The sequence below is a fragment of the Coffea arabica genome, chromosome 4e (genome assembly GCF_036785885.1).
Source record: "Coffea arabica cultivar ET-39 chromosome 4e, Coffea Arabica ET-39 HiFi, whole genome shotgun sequence".
NCBI classification, from domain to species: Eukaryota; Viridiplantae; Streptophyta; class Magnoliopsida; order Gentianales; family Rubiaceae; genus Coffea; species Coffea arabica.
The window spans coordinates 44,762,962-44,789,850 of NC_092317.1; the positions used below are offsets into that span (position 1 = coordinate 44,762,962).

At 36.6% G+C, this 26,889-nt stretch overlaps 3 protein-coding genes and 1 long non-coding RNA gene across 4 annotated transcripts; 2 read left to right on the forward strand and 2 right to left on the reverse strand.

Moving 5' to 3' along the window:
* Window positions 1–6,215: 6,215 nt before the first annotated feature.
* Window positions 6,216–6,605, reverse strand: LOC113739240 (uncharacterized). Its single transcript, XM_027266471.1, has 2 exons — window positions 6,410–6,605; window positions 6,216–6,346 (listed from the first exon to the last, which is right to left on the reverse strand). The coding sequence occupies exons 1-2, from the start codon at window positions 6,603–6,605 to the stop codon at window positions 6,216–6,218; spliced, it is 327 nt and encodes a 108-aa protein (XP_027122272.1).
* A 150-nt stretch (window positions 6,606–6,755) lies between these two features.
* LOC140005636 (uncharacterized) lies at window positions 6,756–10,292 on the reverse strand. The gene is made up of 6 exons (XM_072046655.1): window positions 9,798–10,292; window positions 9,260–9,337; window positions 8,783–9,019; window positions 8,425–8,544; window positions 7,463–8,300; window positions 6,756–7,051 (listed from the first exon to the last, which is right to left on the reverse strand). The coding sequence occupies exons 1-6, from the start codon at window positions 10,290–10,292 to the stop codon at window positions 6,756–6,758; spliced, it is 2,064 nt and encodes a 687-aa protein (XP_071902756.1).
* A 3,745-nt stretch (window positions 10,293–14,037) lies between these two features.
* LOC140005797 (uncharacterized) lies at window positions 14,038–14,776 on the forward strand. Its single transcript, XR_011813367.1, has 2 exons — window positions 14,038–14,273; window positions 14,612–14,776. It is a non-coding gene; the product is annotated as an uncharacterized lncRNA (long non-coding RNA).
* Window positions 14,777–18,601: 3,825 nt separating this feature from the next.
* Window positions 18,602–26,675, forward strand: LOC113740239 (SNF1-related protein kinase catalytic subunit alpha KIN10). The gene is made up of 11 exons (XM_027267784.2): window positions 18,602–18,792; window positions 19,459–19,643; window positions 19,812–19,996; window positions 20,096–20,278; window positions 20,394–20,525; window positions 20,604–20,789; window positions 22,892–22,981; window positions 23,064–23,147; window positions 23,585–23,689; window positions 23,914–24,141; window positions 26,269–26,675. The coding sequence occupies exons 2-11, from the start codon at window positions 19,463–19,465 to the stop codon at window positions 26,380–26,382; spliced, it is 1,488 nt and encodes a 495-aa protein (XP_027123585.1). The 5' UTR covers window positions 18,602–18,792; window positions 19,459–19,462; the 3' UTR covers window positions 26,383–26,675.
* The last annotated feature ends 214 nt before the right edge of the window (window positions 26,676–26,889 follow it).

Consider the following 26,889-nt stretch of genomic DNA (forward strand, 5'->3'; position numbering starts at 1 on the left):
CAAAATTTCCAAGCTTGATCAGTAGCCCTACCACTTTAGTCCCGAACATCTATTGGGCAAACCGAAAAACTTAATTATTTTAAGCTAATTAGCCATGTAAAAAGGAGGCAATGCCATGGATGCTCCAAAACTCAGAAAATTCTACTTTGATTTTTCCTCCACTTGATAGAGAGATTTAATAAAACTGTATTGTCAATAGAAATTCTAATACCGATACTGACAAGTTGTCGAAACCTGTACAATAATAAAAATAAATCTAATTGCCAGTTAAAGTAACCAAAACCCGATTCCAAGTACTAGAGGAGGGACCCTAAGTGTGCAATGGGTTACTTGATTCACCCTGTTTCCGAAGAGTTTGCTTGATCTGATATACCTGAATGAGATGGCTTTTTTTTTCACAAATAATTATGAATTTATAGATAGGACAAGTAGGGTCGTATCCTCAGGGATTGGGGGTATTTGTTTCTTTTGAAATTCAAAGTAACACAGGGAGTGTTTTCCTATAAAGGATGATAATTAAAGCAATTCAACTAAAAATAAAATGGCCCATTAAAAATTAAATAACAATTCACTAAAATCAGAGTAATAATAATTAAAAGTCTAGCCAAGAAATAACTTCGGCAATGTTCCTAATTGATCACCGATGCAGACGCAATTCCAATTATTTATTAATAAATAAGTTATAATTGCCAAACAAGCGATGGCAGTCAACCCCTCCTTACTGTGTCGGTGATTAAGGTATGCCCGTTAATCACTGCTCTAATTGAGAAATAATCCTAGGTACGCCCATAAAATTTAATTTTCCAATTGCCTTACGTATTAGAGGAGCCCTATTATAACCAAATAAGGCACTGCCAGTGTTATTTCATATTAGCCCGCATATCCCCTGACACAAATCTAATTATGCCAGTTGTCTCTAATTCAAGGCAATTAAACAATTACGGATTAAATGCCCTAATTGACCATAGATTATCAAATTAACTAATTATCCGGATCCAAGACAATCAATTAATGAAATAATCATAAGTACTGCAATCAAGGAATATGCGAATACCAATAAATAAAAGAAAAAGATAAAATTAAATCGATCTCACAATTTTTAGGCTAACCAAAGCCTCCGTTGTTCCTTGACTAAAATGAGGGAATTAGTTCATGTTTGATGCGAAAAACCCATGCAAAACTAAAACAATAGCCGCGGCCATTGTCTGGGTTTGGGAAATTTCAATCCGTTCCAATCACAAAGAAAAACGAGCTATAGAGAGTTGCCAGTTGGATTTTTGATTGTCCCTAACATGCGAGGGAGGAAAACCACAAAAGGACGGAAAACAAAAGTCAAAAGGAAAGACTACAGAGCATGATTCAAGTCTTCAAGTGCTCTTGACATATGTGAGCTAAATCTACCCAAAAGCTAACAACGAAAAAGTCAACAAAAGCAATCCAAAGGTAGTGCTCATCCTCTGCTAGATCTAATTTTCCATCTAATGCCTAATCTATTCTAGTGCTTGGCTTCTGTGCGGCGGCTCCCCTTGCGGGGAAGAAGACTTCAGCTGTCCTCTCCTCTTCAGCCATTATTAAAATGGGCAAAAGTTTTTTTTTGCCAACAATGTCCCTGGGATAAGCTCTGTGACTTGGACTCCTTTCCTGTCAAATTGGCACTTGTTATCATATTTTCGTTCTACTCCCTGAAATAAATGCAAAATACTAAAAGTGAGTAGAATCCAATAATTAATCAACATCGGGTCAGGTAATAGGGGAAATTAATAATAAAATAAATGATAAAATTGTAACCTATCAATTCCCCCCACACCTAAACCATGCTTGTCCTCAAGCATAAGAACAGTAAACAAACACCAATATTTGACAATGACTATTGTTCTATCTACCATATTACCAAGATATTAAGAAAAATCATATATCAAGCATCAGTGATCAAAATCCGAGAAACATTACCCCGATTAGTTTCTAAACCACAAACTCCTTCAATTCCAGATTAACTAATCTAAGAAAAAGGAATGGCGAACAACATTTATCAGCAAATGGTCCAAATATTAACCAAAATCTCAACATTAATTTCATAAATTGGCAAGCTGACTTCTATTACACACTAACACAACATTCACTTTTTTTTCATTATTTATTTTTTTCTTCTTTTTTTTTTTAAAAAAATAGCACAAAAGACTTAGTCTCTAGCCATTGGAGCTTTTTGACGCGAACTCCGACATTTTTCAGATGAAGGAGTCCGGTTACTCAGCTCCTATCGCTATACGACCACGTACTCATAGAAATTACTATTTTTTGACGAGAGAAACGACACTTTAGGTGAAAATCCCCGGTTATTCAGTAGTAACAAATAGTGGAGTACAGTCAACCTTATTTACAGCCAAATAACTCAATAACGCAGAATAACACTGCTAAAAATAAAAATAGAAGCAGTTAGCCTCATTATTGCCAAACATGGAGAATTAAAGTCAATATTGGACCAATTCACATTCAAATGCCAACAGTCATTCCCTATGCCTAGAAAAGTTAACAACGAAATCACAAGAGTCAAGCAATTACTGATATTCACCGAAGAAATGTTGTTGGATTCAACCACATTAACTGGATACACTTTTATTATTAAAACTTGGCAAAAGTAGAATTAGAGTCAACAATCTAACATCAAACTCCGGCATTCACATGAGAGCTAATCATAAAAAGTAAGAAAGAGACTAAACGAAAATAAACAAATAACAAACTAAAAATAAAGGAAAAACATCTAAAAACTAAAAATTAGAAAAACTAATACCCCAACTGATCCTTCCCACACCTAAACGATACATTGCCCTCAATGTAGCAAATAAACATCAAAAGTAGGAGAAAGGGCAACAACACTTCCTTGAAGTCGGGTCAAAGTGGTGGGTGATAACCAAATTGAGGCGTAAGACCCACATGATACATGAGAGCTGCCAAATTCTGCGTCATGCTATGCACGTTAGCATCGATGTTAGTCATCCGAGCCTCCAGATTTTGAACTTGAGTCCGAAATTGATTCCAGTCAGCAGCCCCTGGGGGTGGAGGTAGATGGGCCGGCCTCATTGCCAGTAGGGGACAAACGAGCAAACAAGGAGCGCGGGGGAGCGCGAGGCAGCCCCAGGGGAGTGAACAGGTACGAACCATCGACGTACTCAAGAACTCCCATCCTCTCCAAGCACTCTGCATTCAGGAATTCCATTTCACATGTCAAATGAAGGTCGTGATCCTATAAATTAAGAACCCCCAGCTATACTGTCAACTGTGTAATGTAGGACCCGACGATCAGGGGTTTGTTCTTTTTTGGCAAGACGATCTTGAACTGTGCCGCCAACCAACATCCCAGGTTGACCTTGATATTATTTTTCATACTCCAGATGAAAAAGAACTCGGGTTGAGAGAGTATACCGGAGCTGTTCTTGCGACCCGAGTAGCTGTAGGCTAGGTGGCGCTGGACATATCGGGCACTAGGGTCCGAAAGAAAAGAGCTCCTAGATCGAGAAGGGTCATAGCGATGCCTGTCGATAGACATGCCCCTCCACACCTCGTGGTATGAGGATAGAAATGGCTCCACATAATCACAAGCACTCTCAGCGTTCTCCCTAGTCTCGGCATACTCCGGAGTAATGAACCCAAATGCCAGATTAAACTGAGTAATAGAGAAATTGAACTCCTGACCCATTAGACGGAAATGAATGACATTTGAGGTCTCCACGATATACCTTGTAGGAAATTCAAACTCAAAAGTGGAGTAAAACTCCCTAGTCTACTCGACAAAAGTGGGGCGGAAGATAGCAGGATAAGGTCGCCACCCAATGGCGGTAAACATGCGCTCAACTTCCTCCTGGATCCCCAAAACATCCATAATCAACTCGTCAGAGCATTTACACGGGATGATACGCCGCTCACAAATCTTAGCGTATCTCTACTGATCGGCAGGTCTAGTGAATTCAAATGCCCCCCAAAGTAAATGGGGGCATTCACATGAGCACCCCTACCCCTACCCAAGCGGGTTTGAACACTAGAAGAGGAGGGTTGGTTGGTAGGTGTGTTTACTAGAATGGAGGGTTGGGGTAAGGGTTGAGATTGAGAGGCTCTAGACCTAGAAGCTGATTTCGGTCTCACCATAGTCACCAATTGTCACTCCAAGCAACCAGAGACAAGAAGAACCAGCAAATGCCAATGTAGTCAACCAGAAAATATACAATTGGGTCACCCACAATTTATACCAATTGTCCAACAATGCAACAATAGCACTCAATAAGCACAGGATGCCCAACTATTATCATCAACCAGAAACGAGCAAAAGGAATTTAATAAGCACAGGGACCACCCAATGCAGTCAGTCAACAAACAAATGGTGTCCACCCACAAACTCAACAAAGGCACTCTAAAAATCCAACAAATGCCCCCACCAGTCAAACCGTAACAATTTCCCCAATAATATGCTAAATCCAGCAATATCAGATCAGAAATTTAGCTATAGCAACGTAGTTACAAGCCCTTGGCAATCAATCAAATATCCAAGCAAATAGAGTTAACAAATTCAAGGGAAAACACTCCAACCAGTACCACTGGTGAAAAATTGAGTGTACAACTTCACCAACCGAAATCGTAGTAAAAGTCCCAAGAAGACAACAATTCAAGCAATAACAATTCAGAAATCTGACAGTAGCAAAGCAATCCCAAACTCCCAACTTCCAATCAATCAGCCAATAAGATAGAACGAATCAATTGTAGTCAAAATACCCACCGAGTTGCTGAAACAACTTAAACGGCAGACCCACACTAATGAGAACCCCAAACGACACCAAACACTATTGAGGAATTGGGAAACAAGTTTCAAATACCTCCACTGTTCGATAGTTGAAGAAGGTGGGACTGGTGGTGGCTAACAAAGGGGAACAGAGGCGCAGCAAGAGAGAGAGAGAGGAATGACCGCGGCCTGTGGTGGCAGCGGCTGACTGTGGACGGTGGATGGCGTGGGTAGAGAGCGAGAGAGACGAGGCGCGCAGCTGCTGGGGTGGCGTTTGACAAAGCGGCGGCCGGCAGCGAGTGACGTGCGCGCGGGGTTGGAAGGCGGTGTGCGTGCGAGGTGAAAAAAAAGAAATGGGGGGCAAAGAGATCGTGGGAGGCGGCAACGAGAGAAAGCGACGAGGGGAGACGCGCGGCACCTAGGCTTCGAGAGCCGACGGCGGCGGCATGACGTAAGGAGGAGACGGCGGCGAGCAAGGGAAAAAGAGAGCTGCGAGGAGAGAGAGAGACAGAGAGCAGCGAACAGCGGAGGAGGTGAGGTGGGTGGCGGCCCGCGGTTCCTGTCCGCAGTGGTCTGGGCGACTGGTGGCGTGCGCGCGACAGTGGCGGACCAAAGGGTAGAGGAGAGAGCGCGCGCAAGGGAGAGAGAAGGCGGAGCTGGCGGCTTAAGCTGTGGGCGAAGTGAGCGGCGGCGGACAAGGGCTTCGATCGAACAAGAGAAGAAACAGGAGAGAAGAAAGAAAGAAAAAAAAGAAAAAGAAAGAAAGAAAAGAAAAAAGAGAAAAACTAAAATAAAATAGTTTTTTTTTCCATTTTTTCATTTTTAGATTTTTTTTTTGTACATTCTAATTTTGGAAACAACAGTTATAGCTAAACGGAAGACTTTTTTTTTTATAATTAATTAAATTTATTTATTTTTTTAACTTTTTTTAATTTAATTAATTTTAAATTATTATTATTATTATTATCATTTTTTTATATTATTATTATCACAAGACTTATTTTCAAAATTCAAAATTAGAGATTAACAGGAAATCGAAAACCGTTCTCGAGTTTTGAATACTTGCTTTTCTCGCGAACGTGACGTGGGCATGTCAAGAGGGTTGGAACCCTTCTGACCATGAGCTCTCCATACGACTTGACGCGGGCGCGTCAAAAAGGCAAGAATCCTTCTGACCATGAGCTCTTTATACGACTTGACACGGGCGCGTCAAAAAGGCAAGAATCCTTCTGACCATGAGCTCTCCATACGACTTGACGCGGGCGTGTCATATCAGAGAGACACCTACGAATCATCAAAAACGAAAATTGAAACCCGAAATCAGTCAAAATCAAGGAAAACATATTTAAACTATCAAACAGAACCGAACAAACAGCTAAAAGAAATTGGGTTACCTCCCAATGAGCGTTTTTCTTTAATGTCTTTGGTTAGACATGGCAAAGCGTCACTAATCGGGATACGGCGGTGCATCTAAACTTATCGTCTCCACTTCTCCACTTGGAAAGGCTTCGTAATAATGTTTGAGACAGTGTCCATTCACCACAAACTTATTGTCGGTCTTAGCACTCTGGATTTCAACTGCACCATAGGGAAAGACGTGAGTAACAATAAAAGGTCCAATCCAACGGGAGCGTAGCTTACCTGGGAAGAGCTTGAGCCTGGATTGGTACAGAAGAATCTTTTGACCAACTTCAAAGGTTTTCCTAGAGACTTGTTGGTCATGAAATGCTCGGCTCCTCTCTTTGTAAATTAGTGCATTCTCGTAGGTTTCATTCCGGATCTCCTCCAATTCTCGCAAATTCAACTTCCGCTGGGCACCGGTCTCTTCTAGGTTCATGTTACACTGTTTAATAGCCCAAAAAATCTTGTGCTCAAACTCCATCGGAAGGTGACACGGCTTTCCAAATACCAATCTGTACGGTGACATCCCTATGGGGATCTTGTACGCCGTCCGATAGACCCAAAGTGCATCTTCCAGCCTTTGACTTCAGTCCTTCCTATCGGGTGGCACCATTTTCTCCAAGATGAACTTAATTTCCCGATTCGATACCTCCGCTTGACCATTGGTTTGAGAATGGTACGACGTTGAGACCCTATGGAGTACACCGTATTTGCGAAACAGTGCAGCTATGGTTTTGTTGCAGAAGTGCGCCCCCCTGTTACTAACAATGGCTCTTGGCATCTCAAAACTCACAAAAATATTAGATCTGATAAAATCTGCAACCACTTTCGAATCATTAGTCCGGGTGGACTTAACCTCCACCCATTTAGACACATAATCGACTGTCAACAAAATATATATAAAACCAAATGAAGTAAGAAAAGGCCCCATAAAATCTATATCCCAAACATAAAAAATTTCTATAAAAATCAACGGGACTTGGGGCATATGATCTCTACGGGCTATATTACCTACCCTTTGACATCGATCACATGATTTACAAAACAAATATGCGTCTTTAAAAATCGAAGGCCAATAAAACCCACTTTCTAATACCTTATGAGCAGTTCTCTTGGGTCCAAAATGACTTCCACAGGCAAAAGTATGACAAAAACTTAAAATTGACTGAAATTCGGCTTCACTTACATATCGTCTTATCACTTGGTCAGCACATCTCTTTCACAAGTACGGGTCATCCCAAATGAAATACTTGGAATCGCTCTTCAATTTGTCTCTCTTCAATTTTGGCCAACCTGCAGGAAAATTAGCAGTTACCAAGTAGTTAACTAGATCTGCATACCAAGGCAATTGAGAATTCAAAGAAAATAAATGTTCTTCAGGGAATGCATCCTTCAATGGCTCGTTCTCCTCTCCGACTGGTATGCGACTCAAATGGTCGGCTACTAGATTCTCTGAGTCTCTTTTATCCTTTATCTCCAGGTCAAATTCCTGTAGGAGCAATATCCACCTTATGAGCCTCGATTTCGCCTCTTTCTTAGTCATTAGGTACCTTAACGCTGCATGATCAGAAAAAATAATAACTTTAACACCTAACAAATATGACCTAAACTTTTCTAAAGTAAAAATAACTGCAAGCAGCTCCTTCTCAGTGGTTGAGTAATTCAGTTGTGCCCCATTCAAGGCTCGGGATGCATAATAGATGATGTGAGCTCCCTTTCCTACTCTTTGCCCCAATACAGCCCCTACAGTATGATCACTGGTATCGCACATGATCTCAAATGGCAAACTCCAGTCAGGGGGTTGAATGATCGGTGGCGAGGTCAATAGCTCCTTCAACTTGTCGAAAGCTCTTTCACACTTGTCATCGAATTCAAAAGCCACATCTTTTTGTAAGAGGTGGAACAACGGGGCTCCAATTTTCGAGAAATCCTTGATGAACCTTCGATAAAAACCTGCATGGCCAAGAAAAGAGCGCACCTCCCGCACACTCGCGGGGTAAGATAAAACAGATATAATGTCTATTTTAGCCCTGTCAACCTCTATACCTTTAGTAGACACAACATGACCTAAGACTATCCCATATTCAACCATAAAATGACATTTTTTATCAATTAAACACAAGATTGATCTCTATACATCTCAATAGGATCAATTTCAGGTTATATAGACAAGTATCAAAACTATCACCATACATACTAAAATCGTCCATGAAAATTTCAATAATTTTCTCCACATATTCAGAAAAAATGCTTACCATACATCTCTGGAATGTTGCAGGCGCATTGCACAACCCAAATGGCATCCGTCTATATACAAAGATCCCGAAAGGGCACGTGAAGGTCGTCTTCTCTTGATCCTCTAGTGCTATTGTTATCTGGAAATACCTTAAAAATCCATCCAAAAAATAATAAAAAAACCCGACAAGCTAAATGTTCAACCATTTGGTCAATGAAAGGGAGAGAAAAATGGTCCTTTTTGGCGACAGCATTCAATCTGCGGTAGTCAATACACTACCTCCACTCGGTGGGTTTGCGCACTGGTACGAGTTCACCCGTTTGGTTGGCCTCCACTGTCATTCCTGCTTTCTTTGGAACTATCTAGACCGGGTTCACCCATGGGCTATCCGATATCGCAAAAATGATCCACATATCGAGCAACTTCAATATCTCTTTCTTCACTACTTCTATTATGAGGGAGTTGAGCCTCCTTTGAGCTTGCCGTACGGGTTTGGCATTCTCTTCCAACCTAATCCGGTGCATACAGATGGACGGGCTGATCCCCTTAATGTCGGTGATGGTCCACCCTATCAGCTCTTTATGCTCTCTAAGGATCCGGATTAGCTTCTTCTCCTGGGTTTTCGAGAGTGCAGCTTAGATAATCATCGGGAATGTTTCGTTGTCACCCAGATACGCATATTTCAAGTGCTTTGACAGATGTTTCAACTCTAACACAGGTGCCTGCACCACAGATGGTAATACCCTTTGGTGAGATTCGGAAATGAAAATAGGTGAAACTTCATACCTTTTCGTTGTGGTTGGCAACGAGTGTAATGCCCCTATTGTGCATTTCAAATCTTCACTCCACTCCACCTCAGAAGTTGTCTCCAACTCGAGGTGTTTGGTTAAAGCAACCTCCAACTCATCCCTGCCAACAGTTTCAAACACTTCCTGCATCGTAGGGTCAATGCACTCAAAGAAAAAATGAAACTAAAGTTAGAATTTGAGGGATATTTCATAGTATCAAATATATTAAAATGAACAATTTTTTCATCAAATTCCATGGACAACGTACCGTTATTAACATCAATTTTCATCTGTACTGTACTTAGAAAGGGTCTACCTAATAGCAAAGGTGAGGGATCGGGGGAATGATCATTATCCATGTCAAGCACATAAAAGTCAGTTGGGAGTACCAAATCATTAATTTTGATCAACACATCCTCAACCAACCCATCAGGGTATGCATTAGTTCGGTCAGTTAATTGAATGATTATCCCAGTTTCTTTTAATGGACCTAAGTTTAGAGAAGTATAGATGGATTTTGGCATTACATTTATCGATGTTCCTAGGTCCAGCATGACCTTCCTAATCAAGGTGTTACCTATTTTACAGGGGATAGTAAACATACCTTGGTTTCCGTACTTCGTGGGAGATTTCTTTGTAGAACTGCTGACACATTCTCCCCCACGATGACTTTTTCATCTCCCCTCAGCCTCCTTCGATTGATGCACAGGTCCCTCAAAAACTTTGCGTATTTCGGCACCTGTTTGGTTGTGTCTAACAGGGGGATATTGATCTCTACCTTGCAGAACACCTCCAGGATCTCCTTCTTCTTGTCCTGCTTCTTCGGTTTCTCCAGTTTGCTAGGAAAGGGAGGCGGGTTAGCCTTAACTGTAACGACTGGGTTCGGAAGTACCTTTGGATTTGTGCCATTGCTGTCTTGCTTCTCAGGCTCATTTTCGATCCTCTCCTCATCTTTGTCCTTTGGAACCATGATTTCAAACCCCTGAATTTCCTTCCCGCTCCTTAGGGTCATCGCACTTACGTTCTTCCGGTTTACTTCAGATTGAGATGGCAATTTACCTTGGACTTGGGATTCTAGACGGTTTATTGCTATCGCCATCTGACTCATTTGGCTCTGCATTGCTTGCATCTGTCTTAGTTGATTCCTCATATTTTGCAGGTCAGAATCCGTCTTTGTTGATTAGTAATCAATTGCTTCATCATCTCCTCCATGGACGAACTTGAGTTTGAAGGGGGTGGTGGCGAGCGCGGCTGATACTGCCGTTGATGCCCATGCTGTCTATTTGATGGTGAAATTGGGTTACCTATGTCCTCCATAGCTGAAGTTGGGGTAATCTCTCCAACCGGGATTATACGTATTCAAGTACGGGTCATAGGGGTTTCTTGGCGCGAGCGCGTGATCAGCCATGTTCACTTATTCCGCACTTCCCTCTTGAATCAATGGGCACATCTTCGTAGAATGACTCATACCAGTGCAAATCCCACACACCTTGGCTTGTGATGTATTCCCTACAGCCAGTTGCCTAATAAACGATGTTAACTCAGTCAACTGCTGCTGGATAGAAGATGTCTGTACCTCATTCACTTTGAGTATCGGGACATCCTCTCTCGTACCAAACTGTTGCGAATTCTCAGCCATTCCCTCAATTAGCTCCCATGCTTCCCGAGGAGTTTTGCTCACCAATGTCCCTCCACTTGCAGTATCAATTATGCTTCTGTCCCTAAAAAGTAGCCTCTCGTAAAAATATTGGATAAGCAGTTGCTCACTTATTTGGTGTTGGAGGCACTTGATGCACAACTTCTTGAATCGCTCCCAATAATCATAAAGTGACCCCCTGGGTACTGTTTGATACCACAAATCTCCTTTTTTAGACTTGCAGCTCGAGACGGGGAAAATACTTGCCTAAGAATTTTTTCTTCAATTGGTCCCATGTGGTGATACTATCCGGTGGTAGATAGTATTTTGCAGAGTCTTTCAAGGAGAAGGGGAATGCCCTCATTTTTATTTGCTATTCTGTGATTCCCGCGGGTTTCATACTGTTGCACACGACATCAAACTCTTGCAGGTGCTTGTAAGGCTCCTCATCTGGTAAATCATGGAATAATGGCAAAAGATGAATTAGCCCAGATTTTAATTCAAATGGAGTGTTATCACTCAAACTCGGGAAAGTAATGCATAAAGGCTGCTGATTTAAATCAGAAGCAGTCAACTCCTTTAGTGTTCGTGCATTCGCCATGGTGGCTTTCTCTTGGTCTGAGTCACTCGAAGTGTCACCAAACGAATCTGTTGGTTCAACTCTTGACTTAGGTTTATGAGATGCAGCACTGGAGTGCTCTTTTCTGAGTTGTCTGGTTTCTTTTCTTGTTCTACGCGCAGTTTTCTCTACCTCGGGGTCGAAAATTAATTCACCTGTACGAGAAGAACGAGGCATACACTCGAAAAGCAAAAGAAAATTAGAACAAAAATGAACTTAAAAAGAAACAAATAACTGACACCAGTCCCCGGCAACGGCGCCAAAATTGACAGGTTGTCAAAACCTGTACAATAATAAAAATAAACATAATTGCCAGTTAAAATAACCAAAACCCGATTCCAAGTACTGGAACAGGGACCCTAGATGTGCAATGGGTTACTTGATTCAACCTATTCCCGAAGAGTTTGCTTGATCCGATATACCTGAATGGGATGGTTTTTTTCACAAATAATTATGAATTTGTAGACAGGGCAAGTAGGGTCATATTCTCAGGGATTGGGAGTATTTGTCTCTTTTGAAATTCAAAGTAGCACGGGGGGTGTTTTCGTATAAAGGATGATAATTAAAGCAATTCAACTAAAAATAAAATGGCTAATTAAAAATTAAATGACAATTCACTAAAATCAGAGTAATAATAATTAAAGGTCTAACCAAGAAATAACTTCAACAATGGTTCACCTAAGTGATCACTGATGCACACGCAATTCCAATTATTTATTAATAAATAAGTTATAACTGCCAAACAAGCGATGACAGTCAACCCCTCTTTACGGTGTTTGTGATTAAGGTACGCCCGTTAATCACTGCTCTAATTGAGAAATAATTCTAGGTACGCCCATATGATTTAATTCCCCAATTGCCTTACGTATTAGAGGAGCCCTATTCTAACCAAATAACGTACTACCAGGGTTATTTCAGATTAGCCCGCGTATCCCCCTGACACAAATCTAATCATGCCAGTTGTCTCTAATTCAAAGCAATTAAACAATTACGGATTAAATGCCCTAATTGACAATAGATTATCAAGTTAACTAATTATCCGGATCCAAGACAATCAATTAATTAAATAATCATAAGTACTGCAATCAAGGAATATGTGAATACCAATAAATAAAAGAAAAAGATAAAATTAAATCGATCTCACAATTTTTAGGCTAACCAAAGCCTCCGTTGTTCCTTGACTAAAGTGAGGGAATTAGTTCATGTTTGATGCGAAAAACCCATGCAAAACTAAAGCAATAGCCGCGGCCATTGTCTGGGTTTGGGAAATTTCAATGCGTTCCAATCACAAAGAAAAGCGAGCTATAGAGAGTTGCCAGTTGGGTTTTTGATTGTCCCTAACATGCGAGGAAGGAAAACCACAAAAGGACGGAAAACAAAAGTCAAAAGGAAAGACTACAGAGCATGATTCAAGTCTTCAAGTGCTCTTGACATGCGTGAGCTAAATCTACCCAAAAGCTAACAACGGAAAAGTCAACAAAAGCAATCCAAAGGTAGTGCTCATCCTCTGCTATATCTAATTTTCTATCTAATGCCTAATCTATTCTAATGCTTGGCTCCTGTGCGGCGGCCCCCCTTGCGGAGAAGAAGACTTCAGCTGTCCTCTCCTCTTCAGCAATTACTAAAATGGGCAAAAGTTTTTCTTTGCCAACAATGCCCCTGGGATAAGTTTTGTGACTTGGACTCCTTTCTTGTCAAATTGTCACTTGTTATCATATTTTCGTTCTACTCCCTGAAATAAATGCAAAATACTAAAAGTGAGTAGAATCCAATAATTAATCCACATTGGGTCAGGTAATAGGGGAAATTAATAATAAAATAAATGATAAAATTGCAACCTATCAAATACCTAATATCATAATCTTTTTGCTTTTACATCCTTTTTTTCTTGTGATTGTATGTAGGGAAACCATTAAAAATGTCTTTTTTTCAATAAGTCATTCATATCTGAGGGCTAATAACAAAGTGGTAACTTTTTTATGTTATGGGGTAGACAAAAGTTTTTCCATCATATTCAGGACCAAGAAAAAAATAAATAATATAATTTGTAGTTTATACATACGATCAATTAGTTGTTCTTAGAAAAATATACTATATTGTCTATTCAAAATGATGTATTAATTTTCAGGGCTATAAAAGAACATAAAATGAAATTGTGATCACATGAGGGATGCTTTTGTTTTGTCTTGTGATTAAATATTTTTAATTAAAATTTTGAGTTGTCAAAGAGGAGAACGTGGAAATATAATTACGGACAATGCTACAGTGTCTATAATTATGGTAACAATATTAGGCAAACCTACTATTATAGGTTTCTATTACCTTTAGTGACAGATCAAATTTTTTAGTGACTTTTTAAATATTATATTACAATAATTAATATTAACTTTAGTAAGTTTTTTTATTAAAACTAGTAAGTATATGCCTAAGTTTTAGTCAGAAATAGAAATTTACACTTTGAGTAATTTAATTTACTTATTATTTGACAAAATTTACTTTTGTTTAAATTAAACTTACTAATACTAAAAGTAAAAAATTTACATATTTAAGTAAAAAAATCACCGGTTTCTGAAAACGGTTTTGGGTTATCATGTCTATCTAAAGTTGCTTGCCATCTTTTTATTTTCTTCTCACCTTATGATATGATGGAATAGAAATTTTTTTCTGGCAAAATTTTCCTGTTTAGTCCACACTTTCCCTCTCTCCCAGGTGATCGATCGATTTTGGATGCTAGCATATGCAGACCCAACAAATTGGTTGAGATTTTATTAGGGCTACAGTGGTGATATTCGGCAAGAGAGCAGATGAAAAATAGCAGCCAAGAGGTTAGACCATCATGTTTCTTGAAAATCGCCTGATTATATTGCTTTAATTTATTTATCTTTCATTTGATTTGATTGTCAATATTTTGTTGAAAAATATGTGGGAAAGGACTTAGACCTTGTATGTGAAACATAGTAGTATGTCGGCGTTTATGTGAAAAGTGGTTAATTTGGGAATGCATATAAGGTGTTTGGTGAAATGTCAAAAAGAAATTTGTATGATATGATTAATGCCTGTATGGGGTTAGAAAACACCAAACAACTTAATTAAAACCACAGTTGATGAATTTCAGTTACGCCGGCCAACTTGATCATCTTTGTTTTTTTTTTTTTTTTTGCAGGGAGGAGGGAAGGGGAGGTGTGGTGTGTAAAATATTAGTATACAATAAATTAGAGCTTGAACTATATTTGTGAACTTTGGAATTTCCCTGGTTTGAAAAACCAGCTAAACAATGTATTTCAATTGATCATAATTCCAAATCCATTCAACTGAATGATTTATTGAATTCAAATCCACCGACACAAATAGAGTAATTTATTTGTCAAATGCAACAAGCATTTTAACTTTGAACTATGTAGTGTTTTCATTAGGCATACAAAAGTTTAATTTTATGCATAATTTAAGAGGACAAGTTGACTGCACTAATTTGTTCGGTAATTTCTATTTCTTCAAGACTAAAAGAAAAAATCAGATGATAAAACTATTAAATAAATTATTGAAACCTGTGGATGCATCCTTCAATTATGAACCGAAAGAATAATAACATATTTCAAAGATGATATCCTTCAGATGATATTATGAAAACATAGTAATAAGTGACATCTCTAAATTCCATCACTAATACCACATATTTCAAAGAAAGAATAATAACATATTTTGGTAGATTGTATTACAAGTTTTTAGAATAATAAGTAATTTCATAATTCATATCTTTACATTACCTTGGCATTGTCATCTCTATTGTTTGCGATGTAGTCAACTTTAGTTTTTCGATGACGCTCTTTGTACATTGATTTCTTTGTAGGGGATAGTGAGTTCCACTTAACTCGTAGAACTTTAGCCTATATAAAAAATAATAATAATTATCAACATAGTTCCATATTAATCAATAGACACTACAAGAAATAAGATTTTCGGTGATACTATTGAGGCACTTATACATTATTCCATGTAAGAATATTATTGAGACACTTATACTATTCAGGCACTTTAGAAAAGAATCTTACCCCTGTTGATAAATAAGTGTGAATGTCGTGAATGGAATGAATATCCAAGTTACTAATATCTACACTTATGCATGCATATTGCAAAAAACGATTTATATGAATGATAACAAGTCACACTCATCGTGATTGATGAGTGATTTATAGTTAAACTATCCATCAACAATAATCAGAGGTTTGCCAAAATACATCACAAGAACACGCAGTCCAATAAATGGGATATGACAATTATTCATTTACAGATTACCATTGTCAAAAGATTCCATACTACAAATGAATAGTCACTCAAGGAAAAGTAATCACAATAATATTATCAGCAAATTAAGGAAACATGCGGATATGACAACAATTATTAAACTCTTTATGGGGTGCGTTACCATATTAAATTCTAAGCCAATCAATATTAAACTCTAGTTGCATAGCGTGTGCATTACCATGAATGACATCAATTATGCTACAAGTCTAACCTCGGTGTTCCATTAGAAAAAAAAATATTCTATCTTTAAAGGAGTTTGTTTGCTTCACCTTGCTTCCAAAAGAAATAGAACGAAAATAATTTTTAGCAAATCTAACAATAAATATTCACTAAATATGGTGAATATAAAAAAAATACCTATAATAGAGCATACCTATGAGAGGGAATAAAATATAAAAAGATCTTACAAGCATAAAATCCCACACCATAATTTACTTACATCATTCATTTGTCGCTCATCCATAATTCACAAATTGTCAACCTAAATAAGTAGTTATTAGTAAAATATAGCTTTACCAGGCGAAGAGATGTTTTCCGGGTATCAACTAGTGAGTTTCATGGATATTGAAAATCACATCAAAGATTAAACAAAAAGACTGAAGTTCATGTTTTGTTGTTGAGTAATAAGAGAAACGTAAGAAAACGTGAGAAAAAATGACGTGCCCTAGTTCATCGACCTTTTCCACTCAAACTAAAACTAATGACTAATAAAAGTCAACTTGTCACTTATCTCTGGAATTCTCAACCGTTTCAAATTTTAACAAAGAATTCTATCACAACCACAACACTTTTGAATTCAAAACTACAAAAAAGCCTATCCTTTTTTTTTAAAAAATTTTGGATTAAAATTAGCAAAAGTCCTACTTATTTGCACCTTTCCTGTAACATTATTTTTTGTTGTAATTTCCTATTTTAGTTATCTATTCGACACTAGTACGGGCATAGATACGGATTAAGCAACTAGTTTGAGGAATAATATTTTTTATTATAAAATTAATTTGAATTGAATTAACAATTTGATATTTTCATAAAAAAGTGTAATTTTTTTGTCATTTTTCAAAAAAATTAAAAAAAACTATATTTTAGCAATTGTTGTCATTGACACTTAATTGCCTAGACCAACTTTTATCAACATAAAATTAATGTCATTAAGAATAATTGAAGTTTTGATATCAATACTCTATTCAAATGTAAATATTCAACCTAAGTAACAAAATAAATGATAGCTAAACAAATGAAATATGAGCTCAATTGATCGTGTTCAAACTACATATTCTGTTAATAGTTAGTATATATGAAATTGTATTTTCCATTTGTAGAAAAATAATATGCATTTTATATCTACTAATGAATAAATTACCAATGTTTTGAACAAATCAAATCTAAACTCATGGTGTGATATGTATATAGTTGCTCACATTTATACTTATGCCATCGTCCTTTCTTCCCATTTGCTTTTTAATAGTGCAAATTTCTTTTGATTATATTGGTAAAAAAATAACATATTTTACAAATTATTCCAATTTATTTAGAAAATGTTACTAATTTCATTAGAAATTATGAAATGTAATCATGGTTTATTAATTTTTACTAAACATAAATACTGCATACAAAAGGAAAAGATATTTGATTAGAAAAATTTGTGGTAGTAATAACGAAATAGTGACAGAGGTGCAAATTTTAAATCAACAACCAATGTACTCTTAATTACGGTAATTTTTTAGTTGATCAGACTAATATATGCCATAAAGTAGTAAGATTTGATCATTTATAAATTGACAATTTTAGCAGTTTATATACCATTCACCTATAAAACTTATGATTATTATAAAATGACATTTTATAATAATTTACATACTATTTGCCAATTAAAAGTAAGTTTGATAAAAAATGTGCATATAAATCCATATTGGAAATGATACAAAATATATTTGAAACTCACGAAACTTAATATATGGGTAGATTTACTATAATTTTCAAAGATTATTAGCACAACTTTAACTTTTATACTTGTGACCTAGAAAATAAATTTATTAAAACACATAACATTATAAAATGATACATACATTTATTAAAATGCTTAAAACACATAACATTTATGAATGATACATACAATCATATATTATACATTTACGTTACCAACAATTACTAACTATAATATTAAGTTTCAATCATTAATAAAAAAATCTTAGCATTATTTTATATAAACTTCCTAATACTTGTTTCATATAAGTTTTTTTAAGTAAAATAGTAAATTTATGCCACAAACTAGTAAGTTTTGATGATTAACCAAATTTACTATTCTATCAGCAAGATTTACTATTAATCTATAAAAACTTACTATTTTTTAACTAAACTTACTCTCCAAAAAGTAAGTTTCGAATATAGAGTAGTAATTTATTTTTTTAAAAAAAGTAACTTTCATTTTTATTTCAATTTATTTTTTGAAACATAAAAGTTACTAATTTATGGGGATAACTTACTATTTTTAATGCGAAACTTACTACCCAAATTTTTAGGCATTATCTTGTTTAGATGACCGGTCCAATAGGTAATCAAATAGTTACTAAAAGTGTTTTTACCTGTTATATTAGGTAAAAATAGTTTTATTACCATAACTATCATTACTTCATACTTTTCCTATAATTACATTTCTCTTTAATCAAAATTTAGACTCTGTCTTGGCCTCTTGGGTAACAAACTAGGTGACTCTAAACCTAAGTGATTGGACAATGAGCTATTGAACATCAAAAGCTGGCCCATGTACAAAGAACTGGGCCTGGACCGGAAAAAAAAAGAAAAAGTCCACTATGAGAACACGTTCAAATCCGAAAACGTAATGCTGAGTCAGACTCGTTGAAATCTGAGTCTACTTTTTTCCGAAATCCCCAAATTCCCCATCCGTTCTTTTTTACTATTTTATTTCAATTTTTTTTTTTAGGTTTCTTAACTTCGTTTGTTTTTCAATCTGTTATACCCCTTTCTCTCTCTGATTTCGCTTGCAGAATTGGAGACCTAGTGGATTGCACCCGACTTTCTCTGGTAAACTGAATTCGATGTTACTGAATTTTTAATTATTCCATCAGTTGTTGGTTTAATTATTTGATTTAGTCCTTATTTTTGTCTGGAAATGGCGATTATTTTATGAAATGATGAATTTTCTTGATTAATCTGCTCTATGGTAATTAATGCCCATTTTATGAAGAGTAAGGGTAAAGTAATTAGTGTGTCAAATTTAGTGAATCTGTTCGTTAACTTTTACTTTTCCCTAGTGGAATGGGATCATGTGATTAACTTAGCTGATTGATTCAGTTTATCCAAATGCGTGATTGAATTGTTTTCGCATATATCACTAGCATGCATTGTAGAAATGGCTATATTCTATTTTAGTTCTTTTTTTGTTTGTTGAATAATTCTAGAATTCTTGTAAGTAGCAATATATAGTTTACAAATTTAGCAAGCTTGTGTGAAGATATATTCAGCTGAAAATTAATTATGTGATTCTTTCGCACTGTTATTCCATTTATGATCAGAAGAGTTAAAGAAAATTGAATTTTATTCGTTGTTGTACTGTTAAGCCTTTGTTTGAAGAAATTTGGTATGTGGGTTTTTGTGTAAAACGTCAATATTTTATGTACTTTGATTAATTATCCTGGTTTGGAGAAGGTCAAGGTTGAATTTTTTTTTTTTTTTTTTATTTCTGTGCAGACAGATGGATGGTCGAGGTGGTAATATGGCTGATGCGCTAGTAAGGAACTATAGGCTTGGGAAAACCCTTGGCCATGGTTCATTTGGGAAGGTCAAAATTGCTGAACATGTGCTTACTGGGTATAAAGTGGCTGTGAAAATTCTTAACCGTCGTAAAATGAAGACTCCCGACATGGAGGAAAAGGGTATTAAATACATGCTTGGATCAATCTTAGTGTTGCATGTTGTTGGTTTTGATTTTGGACTTTAGTTCGCGCATTTGTGTATTTCTGGGATATCTACAGTTTCTGCTGTGTTCTTGTGGCTATTTGAAATGTGGTTTGCGTGTTTTAAATGCATCTAATGTGCTGCAGTGAGAAGGGAAATTAAAATATGCAGACTATTTGTGCATCCACATATCATAAGACTTTATGAGGTGATAGAGACACCAGCGGATATTTATGTGGTGATGGAGTATGTGAAGTCCGGAGAGCTTTTTGACTATATTGTAGAGAAGGGCAGGTTACAGGAGGATGAAGCTCGTCATTTCTTTCAGCAGGTAGATTGCTTTTTCCCATCGCATGTAGTATTTTGGTTTTGCTGATTATTTGCCTGCTGGTTAACATCACTTTCGCTCTGGTTATTTCCTCCAAAATAGATTATTTCTGGTGTAGAGTATTGCCACAAAAACATGGTGGTCCACCGGGACCTTAAGCCTGAAAATCTACTGTTGGATTCTAGAGGAAATGTGAAAATAGCTGATTTTGGATTGAGCAATATAATGCGAGATGGACATTTTCTCAAGACAAGTTGCGGTAGCCCAAACTATGCTGCTCCAGAGGTTTACAATGATCATAATTCTTGAGCTAAGATTTAATATTTTTTTTTAAGGTTAGTTTCCTATCAGTGTCAGAGGTTGGAAACTCAATGCTGTCTGTTTATATACTTAACTGTAGGTTGTCTCTGGCAAACTTTATGCTGGTCCCGAGGTAGATGTTTGGAGTTGTGGTGTCATCTTGTATGCTCTTCTTTGTGGTACACTTCCTTTTGATGATGAAAATATTCCAAATCTTTTCAAGAAAATCAAGGTAAATACATTTAATTAGTTATGATCTTCATATTACATTTGATAATGTAAGTGGATAATTGACAATGCTGTCTTTTAGGGTGGGATATATACTCTTCCCAGTCATCTATCACCTGGAGCTAGGGATTTGATCCCAAGGATGCTGGTGGTTGACCCTATGAAGCGAATAACAATTCCTGAGATTCGTCAACACCACTGGTTCAAAGTTCATCTTCCTCGTTACTTAGCCGTTCCTTCACCTGATGCAAGGCAACATTTAAAAAAGGCATGCATGCTGCTCTATTTGTTAATTTAACTAGAGATGATATGAAGTAATTTTGCCCTGTTTGTGGAATGATAAAATTTTACCTTTATTTATGGTGTAAAGCTATTTGGAGTTTTCAGTCCTAAGATTTCTTTGAAGGAACGCCACCATCTTTATTGGTTTGTTAGAAAAGTTGAAGATTAACTTTTCATTGGTAAAGCAACAATATTGATGGGCTAGATAAATCTTTACTTATTTTTTAATAGTTTTGAACACATAGCATGCAATTGGATATGTTCAAGCTTTACCCTGTGAATAAGAAGTAGATATTACCAAGGGTTAGTTGTATCTGCCTTATTTTTACATCAGCTGGAGTTATATTGTTTCATCCATGGTATTATTTTTGACAAGATAAGATGATATGTACTATTAGCGATCACATATCTGGATTACATTCCCATGCAAATAGAAAGAAGGGGTGAATGTTCATAGGGTACTATGCCCAAGCTACAGTTTGTCGTGTATTGTAGCAGCGTGCAAATTTGATATGCCTACAACTTTTGCTTATATCCTTTTATTAGTTAGGTGTAAGATCCTAGTATCATTTACTTTCCTTTTGGATTTAATTTTTTTGGATAAAAAGGCTTTCTCCTTTAACTATATTTATATTAGGATTTAGACTGTTTAAACTCATAGCTTGAGCTTTCTATTATTTTTCTTATTAAATGATTATTGGCTGCCTCTGCTTTGATATCTTCTTATAGAATTTGTGCTCTCAAAACCTACATTTCAATAGTGATTTAGGTTTTGGCTAGACATTTCTGCATTTCTGCTGACATGAATTGGTAATAGGGCTGAAGAAGTGTGAACATGGTGGCTTTACAGGCAGTGGAACTGAATAGAGATTGAGCTTCGACTAACGTCAGGAGTTTGTGAACTTGGTGAATTTTGAATCAGCAATTCGATTATTAGAGATACAAGGAATCAACCTAAGGAGCAATATTATATTAGATGGTAGTCTTGAAGAAAGACACTTCTGATACAATTCTTGGTTGATTGATGGGAAAACACTGTGCTTGTGTGGGAGTCTCTTTTATTAACGTTTATCCAGGTGCAGATGTTTTTGTTGATGGGGTATCTTTAAAAGTTCATGGGAAAAGTAGTGCTCTCAAATTATTATGCAAAAGAGCAACATAATTGTTGAAATATGAATACTAAAGGCTAATGCTTTTTGTTGACCTTTTAATAAAACTTTCATCATGCTTAATGCAAGCCTACTTTTGATGCTTGACAATCGTCAGAGATTAATGTACCTAGAAATAGCAAAAAGCATTAGTTTTGGGTGGAAGAACTGATGCTTGCGGTTTTTGGGAGGAAGAAACTTAAGGATAACAGATTCCTGCTGTATATTATGAAGAAACAGATATTTATTTTGTTTGGCAAGTTAAGAGATATTCATAGTTTTGGAGATTATTCTGAAGCATCAGTTCTGTGTGTTTACTATTGGAAATAGCAAAAACAGATATGCATTGGAAGGCTTGTTAGGCTGAAGAACGAGTTCTCCTGCAACCAAGAGAGGACTTGGAACATCATGACCTCATAGGCTACTTTTAATGAGTTATTGTTCATCATCTAGCAATGGAAGTTGTGAGTTATTTTAGAATTCTTGTTTCCTTTTCTTAGCTGGGTATGCTCCTTGCTTTATTTGCTATCCTATTTGGTTTAATTTCTTGGACGAGAAGAGTGCTATCTCAGTTTACAAACCTATAGGTTTAGAATCTGTAATTTATGCCTTCGGCTTTCAAGTTCTTCATTTTGAATTACCAAATTGATATTGTTATTATTTTCACTTCCTTTTTTTTAATGAGCTCTTTGTGTCAAACTTCAGATATTTTGCTAATTTAGCCCCTGATCTAGGTTTTTTGTTGTTTCTGCATGAACCTAGATTTCAATGTTAGATCAAATCCAGTTCCACTATTTTTTTGTTCTCCCATCTCTGTCAGAACTCAAAACTGGATTTGATTTTTCAAGTTCCTACTAACTCATCTTTTGACAATATGGCTATATTTGTTACTTGCTCTCACTTTTTTCTTTGTTTAGTCTTATGTTTTAATCATTTACAGCTTGATGAGGATATCATCCAGCAAGTTCTGAGGATGGGATTTGACAGGAGCCAGCTGCTTGAATCTCTTCAGAAAAGAATACAGAATGATGTAAACCTAATTTTACATTCACCTGCTATGATTTAATTTGTACATTTTGCTTGGGTGTGTAACTTGCAGTGGTTTCTTTTAGGCTACTGTTGCTTACTACCTGCTTTTTGACAACCGTTCTCCTGCTTCAAGTGGCTATCTGGGAGCTGAATTTCAGGAGTCAATGGTATGCTAATCTTGTCAAGTCATATCAGCCTGTTTATTTCTATTAATACATTTATAGTAAGTTGGATTACATCTCAACAGTAGTTAATTGTCTACGATGGGTTTTCCCCAGGAACATAATTTTTTTCTCCTGAAAATTGATTTTGGATATATTTAGGCTTTTCCTTCCTAGCCTATATAGAGATGTAAAGATGTGCATTACTTGCAGAGGAGGTAGTAACATTATTTTTAAGGAAATACATATGATATTCGTTTATGTTCTTGACCTTAGAAGTATATATTCATTTCTTTTGTCAATTTAATTAGTGAGAATGATATTTCCTGGTATTTTATCAATGTTGTTGATCTGGTGTATCTGCTTTATGTTTGAATTTGCATCTTTTGCTTTTAAATTTAAAGCTCTCCCCATCATTGATTTCTTCTTGTACAAAACTCCAGGAGGCTTGTTCGCCAGGAATTTTTCCTGAGCTTGACTTGCATTTGTCCATTGGGCATGGCTTTCCTCATATGGGTAGAGAGAAAAATTGGCTTGTTGGGCTTCAGGTAAAGGCTCTGGTACTCTTGCTTAAGTGAGAAGTTAAATTAATAAATATTCTGTCCAGATTACTTATTCGTTGTTTTGCTTCATCATATTCTTTTTCCAGCAAAGTTTTGATTTCTGCCTGTCTAATGCTAACCATTTAAATAATAATGATGTTATCACTTTCATCTATGGCTGTCTGGATATTTGCATGTACAATTTATTAGTTTTGCTGATATCTGTACAGACTGCAGCACAACCAAGGGCTTTAATGACTCAGGTTCTTGGAGCTCTTCAAGAACTGAAGGTTAGATGGAAAAAAATTGGGCACTATAACATGAAGTGTCTCTGGAATCATGCTTTTTGGGACAATGAAAGTCTGGCTACCAATCACATCAATGACCACGTTTACCATGCTAATGAAGCCAATGCAAATACTTTACAGCCCCAAGCTATTCTGAAGTTTGAGATGCAGGCATTAGATCTCTCCCTATTAATTTCTTTCTGTTATTTATTTACTTGCCTGAAGAGCTCTCCTTATGCGTTACAAGTAACCAAGATGGAAGTTCTGTGTCCTTGATACTACATTCATTTAGTGATGGAAGATGAAGTGAACTTTGTGAATTACATATTCCACATGTTATCATGGTCAAATGATGCTCAAACTGCTTTTCTCTTCCAACTTGTGTTTCCTTTGCGGTGGGAAACCCCAGTAGAGGAAGAAGAATTTTCCAACATGTTATTTAGTTCCTATCATGCAATGAAATATCATACTCCTTCCTTAAGCCTCACCCCCCTAAAAAACTTCAAAAGTTTGAGGGTTAACCTCCATGGCCTACTGCTAATTTCAAAAGCCTGTACTCTTCCCTCTTGTTTTTATCTGAAAAAGTACTATGACCTTCCTTGCTATTTACATTTTTCTAAGTATGATTTGAGCTATCATTGAGAATTGAAATATTGAACTGTTGCTATTAATCATGAAATTAGAAAATGCCAAAAGAGTGAAAATTTTTCACCAAGAGATACCCCACAACAGCCAACTACTTTGCCAAAGAGTAAGGAATCAGTTTGTCCCCATCTCCTTTTATATGTGGCTTGTGGATTTATAACAGGAATTGGGTGGAACGTTTATGGAGGTAATATAATAGAAAGGTGTGGATTTGCAAGAATGAGATCTTGTTAGTGGGCTGTTATAAGGGAAGTTGTGTCAGCTGGTTGTTTTAGTGGAAAAAGTTGGTGGATAATGGGTACTGAAGAGGATTCTTGGTAGATGGGACAATGGGTTATGGCAAAGAAGCTTAGATGGGGTGATTAGTTGAAAGGATGGCAGGTGGTGCAAGAGGTTGATTGGAGGTTGTAGGCAATCGGTGGGGTAACAATGTTGGGTCTTTGTCATTTTTTGTGGTTACTTTTCTGGAAATGGTCTTGGGTTAAATTTCTGAAGGTTGACTGGAAACAAGTTTAATGAGCGTTAGGAAGGTATAGGGGAATCTATAGAGCTTCTGAAATCCAGGGAGGAGGTATTAGGCTGCTACAAACTGTGGAAGAGATCATGTATATTTGCCCAAAATGAATGAATAAAGTTCTCTTACAGATAGAGTTTGTGTAGGGCTAAACCTGTATCCTTTTTAAGCCTCTCACTCATCAAAAGAATGAATACTCTGGCACTTTCCTAAAAGCTCGCTTTATTAGAATGCCTATTTACCAAGTTTCATCTACTATTATGCTTTTTTGACTCTTTTATTTAGAACTATTTAAGATTTGTGATACAGTTTCAAATTTTCAAGAATAGTGGGCTGTTTTCTTTTGTTTCAATTTAACTATTCTACATTCACATAGACAGATTAAAGGGGGCAGTGTTAGTTTTCTGCTTTTCCTTTCTTCTTGGCCTGCAACTTTTGCTTTACAATTTTCGAATTTATTGTCACAACTGCAGTCCATATTTTGAGTAATTCTTTTTCATTCTTAATCATAATGCAAGCTTCAGTTTGAAATGCATGTTTTAAATATACCCGTTTGGGGCTCTTCATTTTGAAATAGAGTACCCGTGCCCATGGGACTCCTGTACCCGAGTCTAAGTAACATAGATATGGTCAAAATTATCTCTTGCAACATCTTGTTGGCATGACAATGTTTTCATCATGCTGATCAAGCATACAAGCTATGCTGAGCAGCCTCCTCAATATCCCACCTTTCACCTGCGCATTGAAAGTTGCTGGAGGACTTTTTATGGTTTTAGTTGTTTGCAGACGGTTCTTATTCCCATTCCCTGCCAATCCAAGGATTAATGCTTTCAATGCAACCTAGTTGCATCAAATTTTGCACTAATCTTGATTATTCCTAATATGTAGTGTAACGTAGAATATTTGGTTTTTTGTGGAAGACCATTATATTAGAAACAATTGGTGCTAGTTGTATTGCATTGAATTGGGTAAACTTTTGCATGTGACATCTGGTCCCCATTCTAAGTTGGAATGCTTTTGAGTTAAATTATAATGTCCAGCTAACTTCCCCTAGAATTAAAAGTACAAGATAGAAAGCTTTGCATAATATTTTCGTATCTTCAGTCTGCTGATCTGGACCTTCATGGAAATTTTGACAGCTTTATAAAGTTCGTGATGAGAAGTATCTACTTGATCTTCAGAGAGTGAGCGGGCCGCCGATACTCTTCTTGGAGTTTTGTGCCATTTTTGTTATGCTGCTCGAGGCCTCGTAGTATGTTTGAAGAAGAGACAGCGGCCTAAACTTTTTGCAGTATTTATGCCTTGGCTGTGTCTTCTAAATGTTCTGTACATTTGTAGTGTTCTCTTTTCATGCACATTGCTCATCTTTTGTTTATAGTTGGGCTTCTTTGGAGCTGCTTATGACCTTACTTGGACAAGAGAATTCACTGTAGTGGCTCCAAGTTGTAATTTAAGATAAGTTTCAGTTTTTTGTTGCATGTTTGTACTGGAAATGAACAATTTCTTTGTTCTTGGCTTTTATCATAACCACCTTGACTTTCTTTAAGAGCTATGATCTATGAGAAATGAAAGCATACGCTGACTTTCTGTGAGATGTGCCACTTTAGAAACTTCTCCTAGTAATTAAAATTGAGGGAGTTCACTGTAGTTGAATATAACAGTGTCAATAGGAGAAGGCCTGTGTATGGATCTTCTTCTTACAAGTGCAAAAAAATCGGGAGATAAAGTAATGCTTAATGAAAATATTGAGCTGTTAGCCT

Excerpts from the sequence above, each read along its gene's own strand:
- LOC113740239 (XM_027267784.2), top strand. The coding sequence starts at position 19,463 with ATGGATGGTCGAGGTGGTAATATGGCTGATGCGCTAGTAAGGAACTAT. Across the intron at positions 22,982-23,063 it reads AGAAAAGAATACAGAATGAT|GCTACTGTTGCTTACTACCT; the intron begins GTAAACCTAATT and ends GGTTTCTTTTAG. Across the intron at positions 23,148-23,584 it reads CTGAATTTCAGGAGTCAATG|GAGGCTTGTTCGCCAGGAAT; the intron begins GTATGCTAATCT and ends ACAAAACTCCAG.
- LOC140005636 (XM_072046655.1), bottom strand. The coding sequence starts at position 10,292 with ATGGCGATAGCAATAAACCGTCTAGAATCCCAAGTCCAAGGTAAATTG. Across the intron at positions 9,338-9,797 it reads CACGAAGTACGGAAACCAAG|GAAGTGTTTGAAACTGTTGG; the intron begins GTATGTTTACTA and ends CCTACGATGCAG. Across the intron at positions 8,545-8,782 it reads CGATATCGGATAGCCCATGG|ATAACAATAGCACTAGAGGA; the intron begins GTGAACCCGGTC and ends AGGTATTTCCAG.
- LOC113739240 (XM_027266471.1), bottom strand. The coding sequence starts at position 6,605 with ATGAACCTAGAAGAGACCGGTGCCCAGCGGAAGTTGAATTTGCGAGAA. Across the intron at positions 6,347-6,409 it reads CAGGCTCAAGCTCTTCCCAG|TTGAAATCCAGAGTGCTAAG; the intron begins GTAAGCTACGCT and ends CCTATGGTGCAG.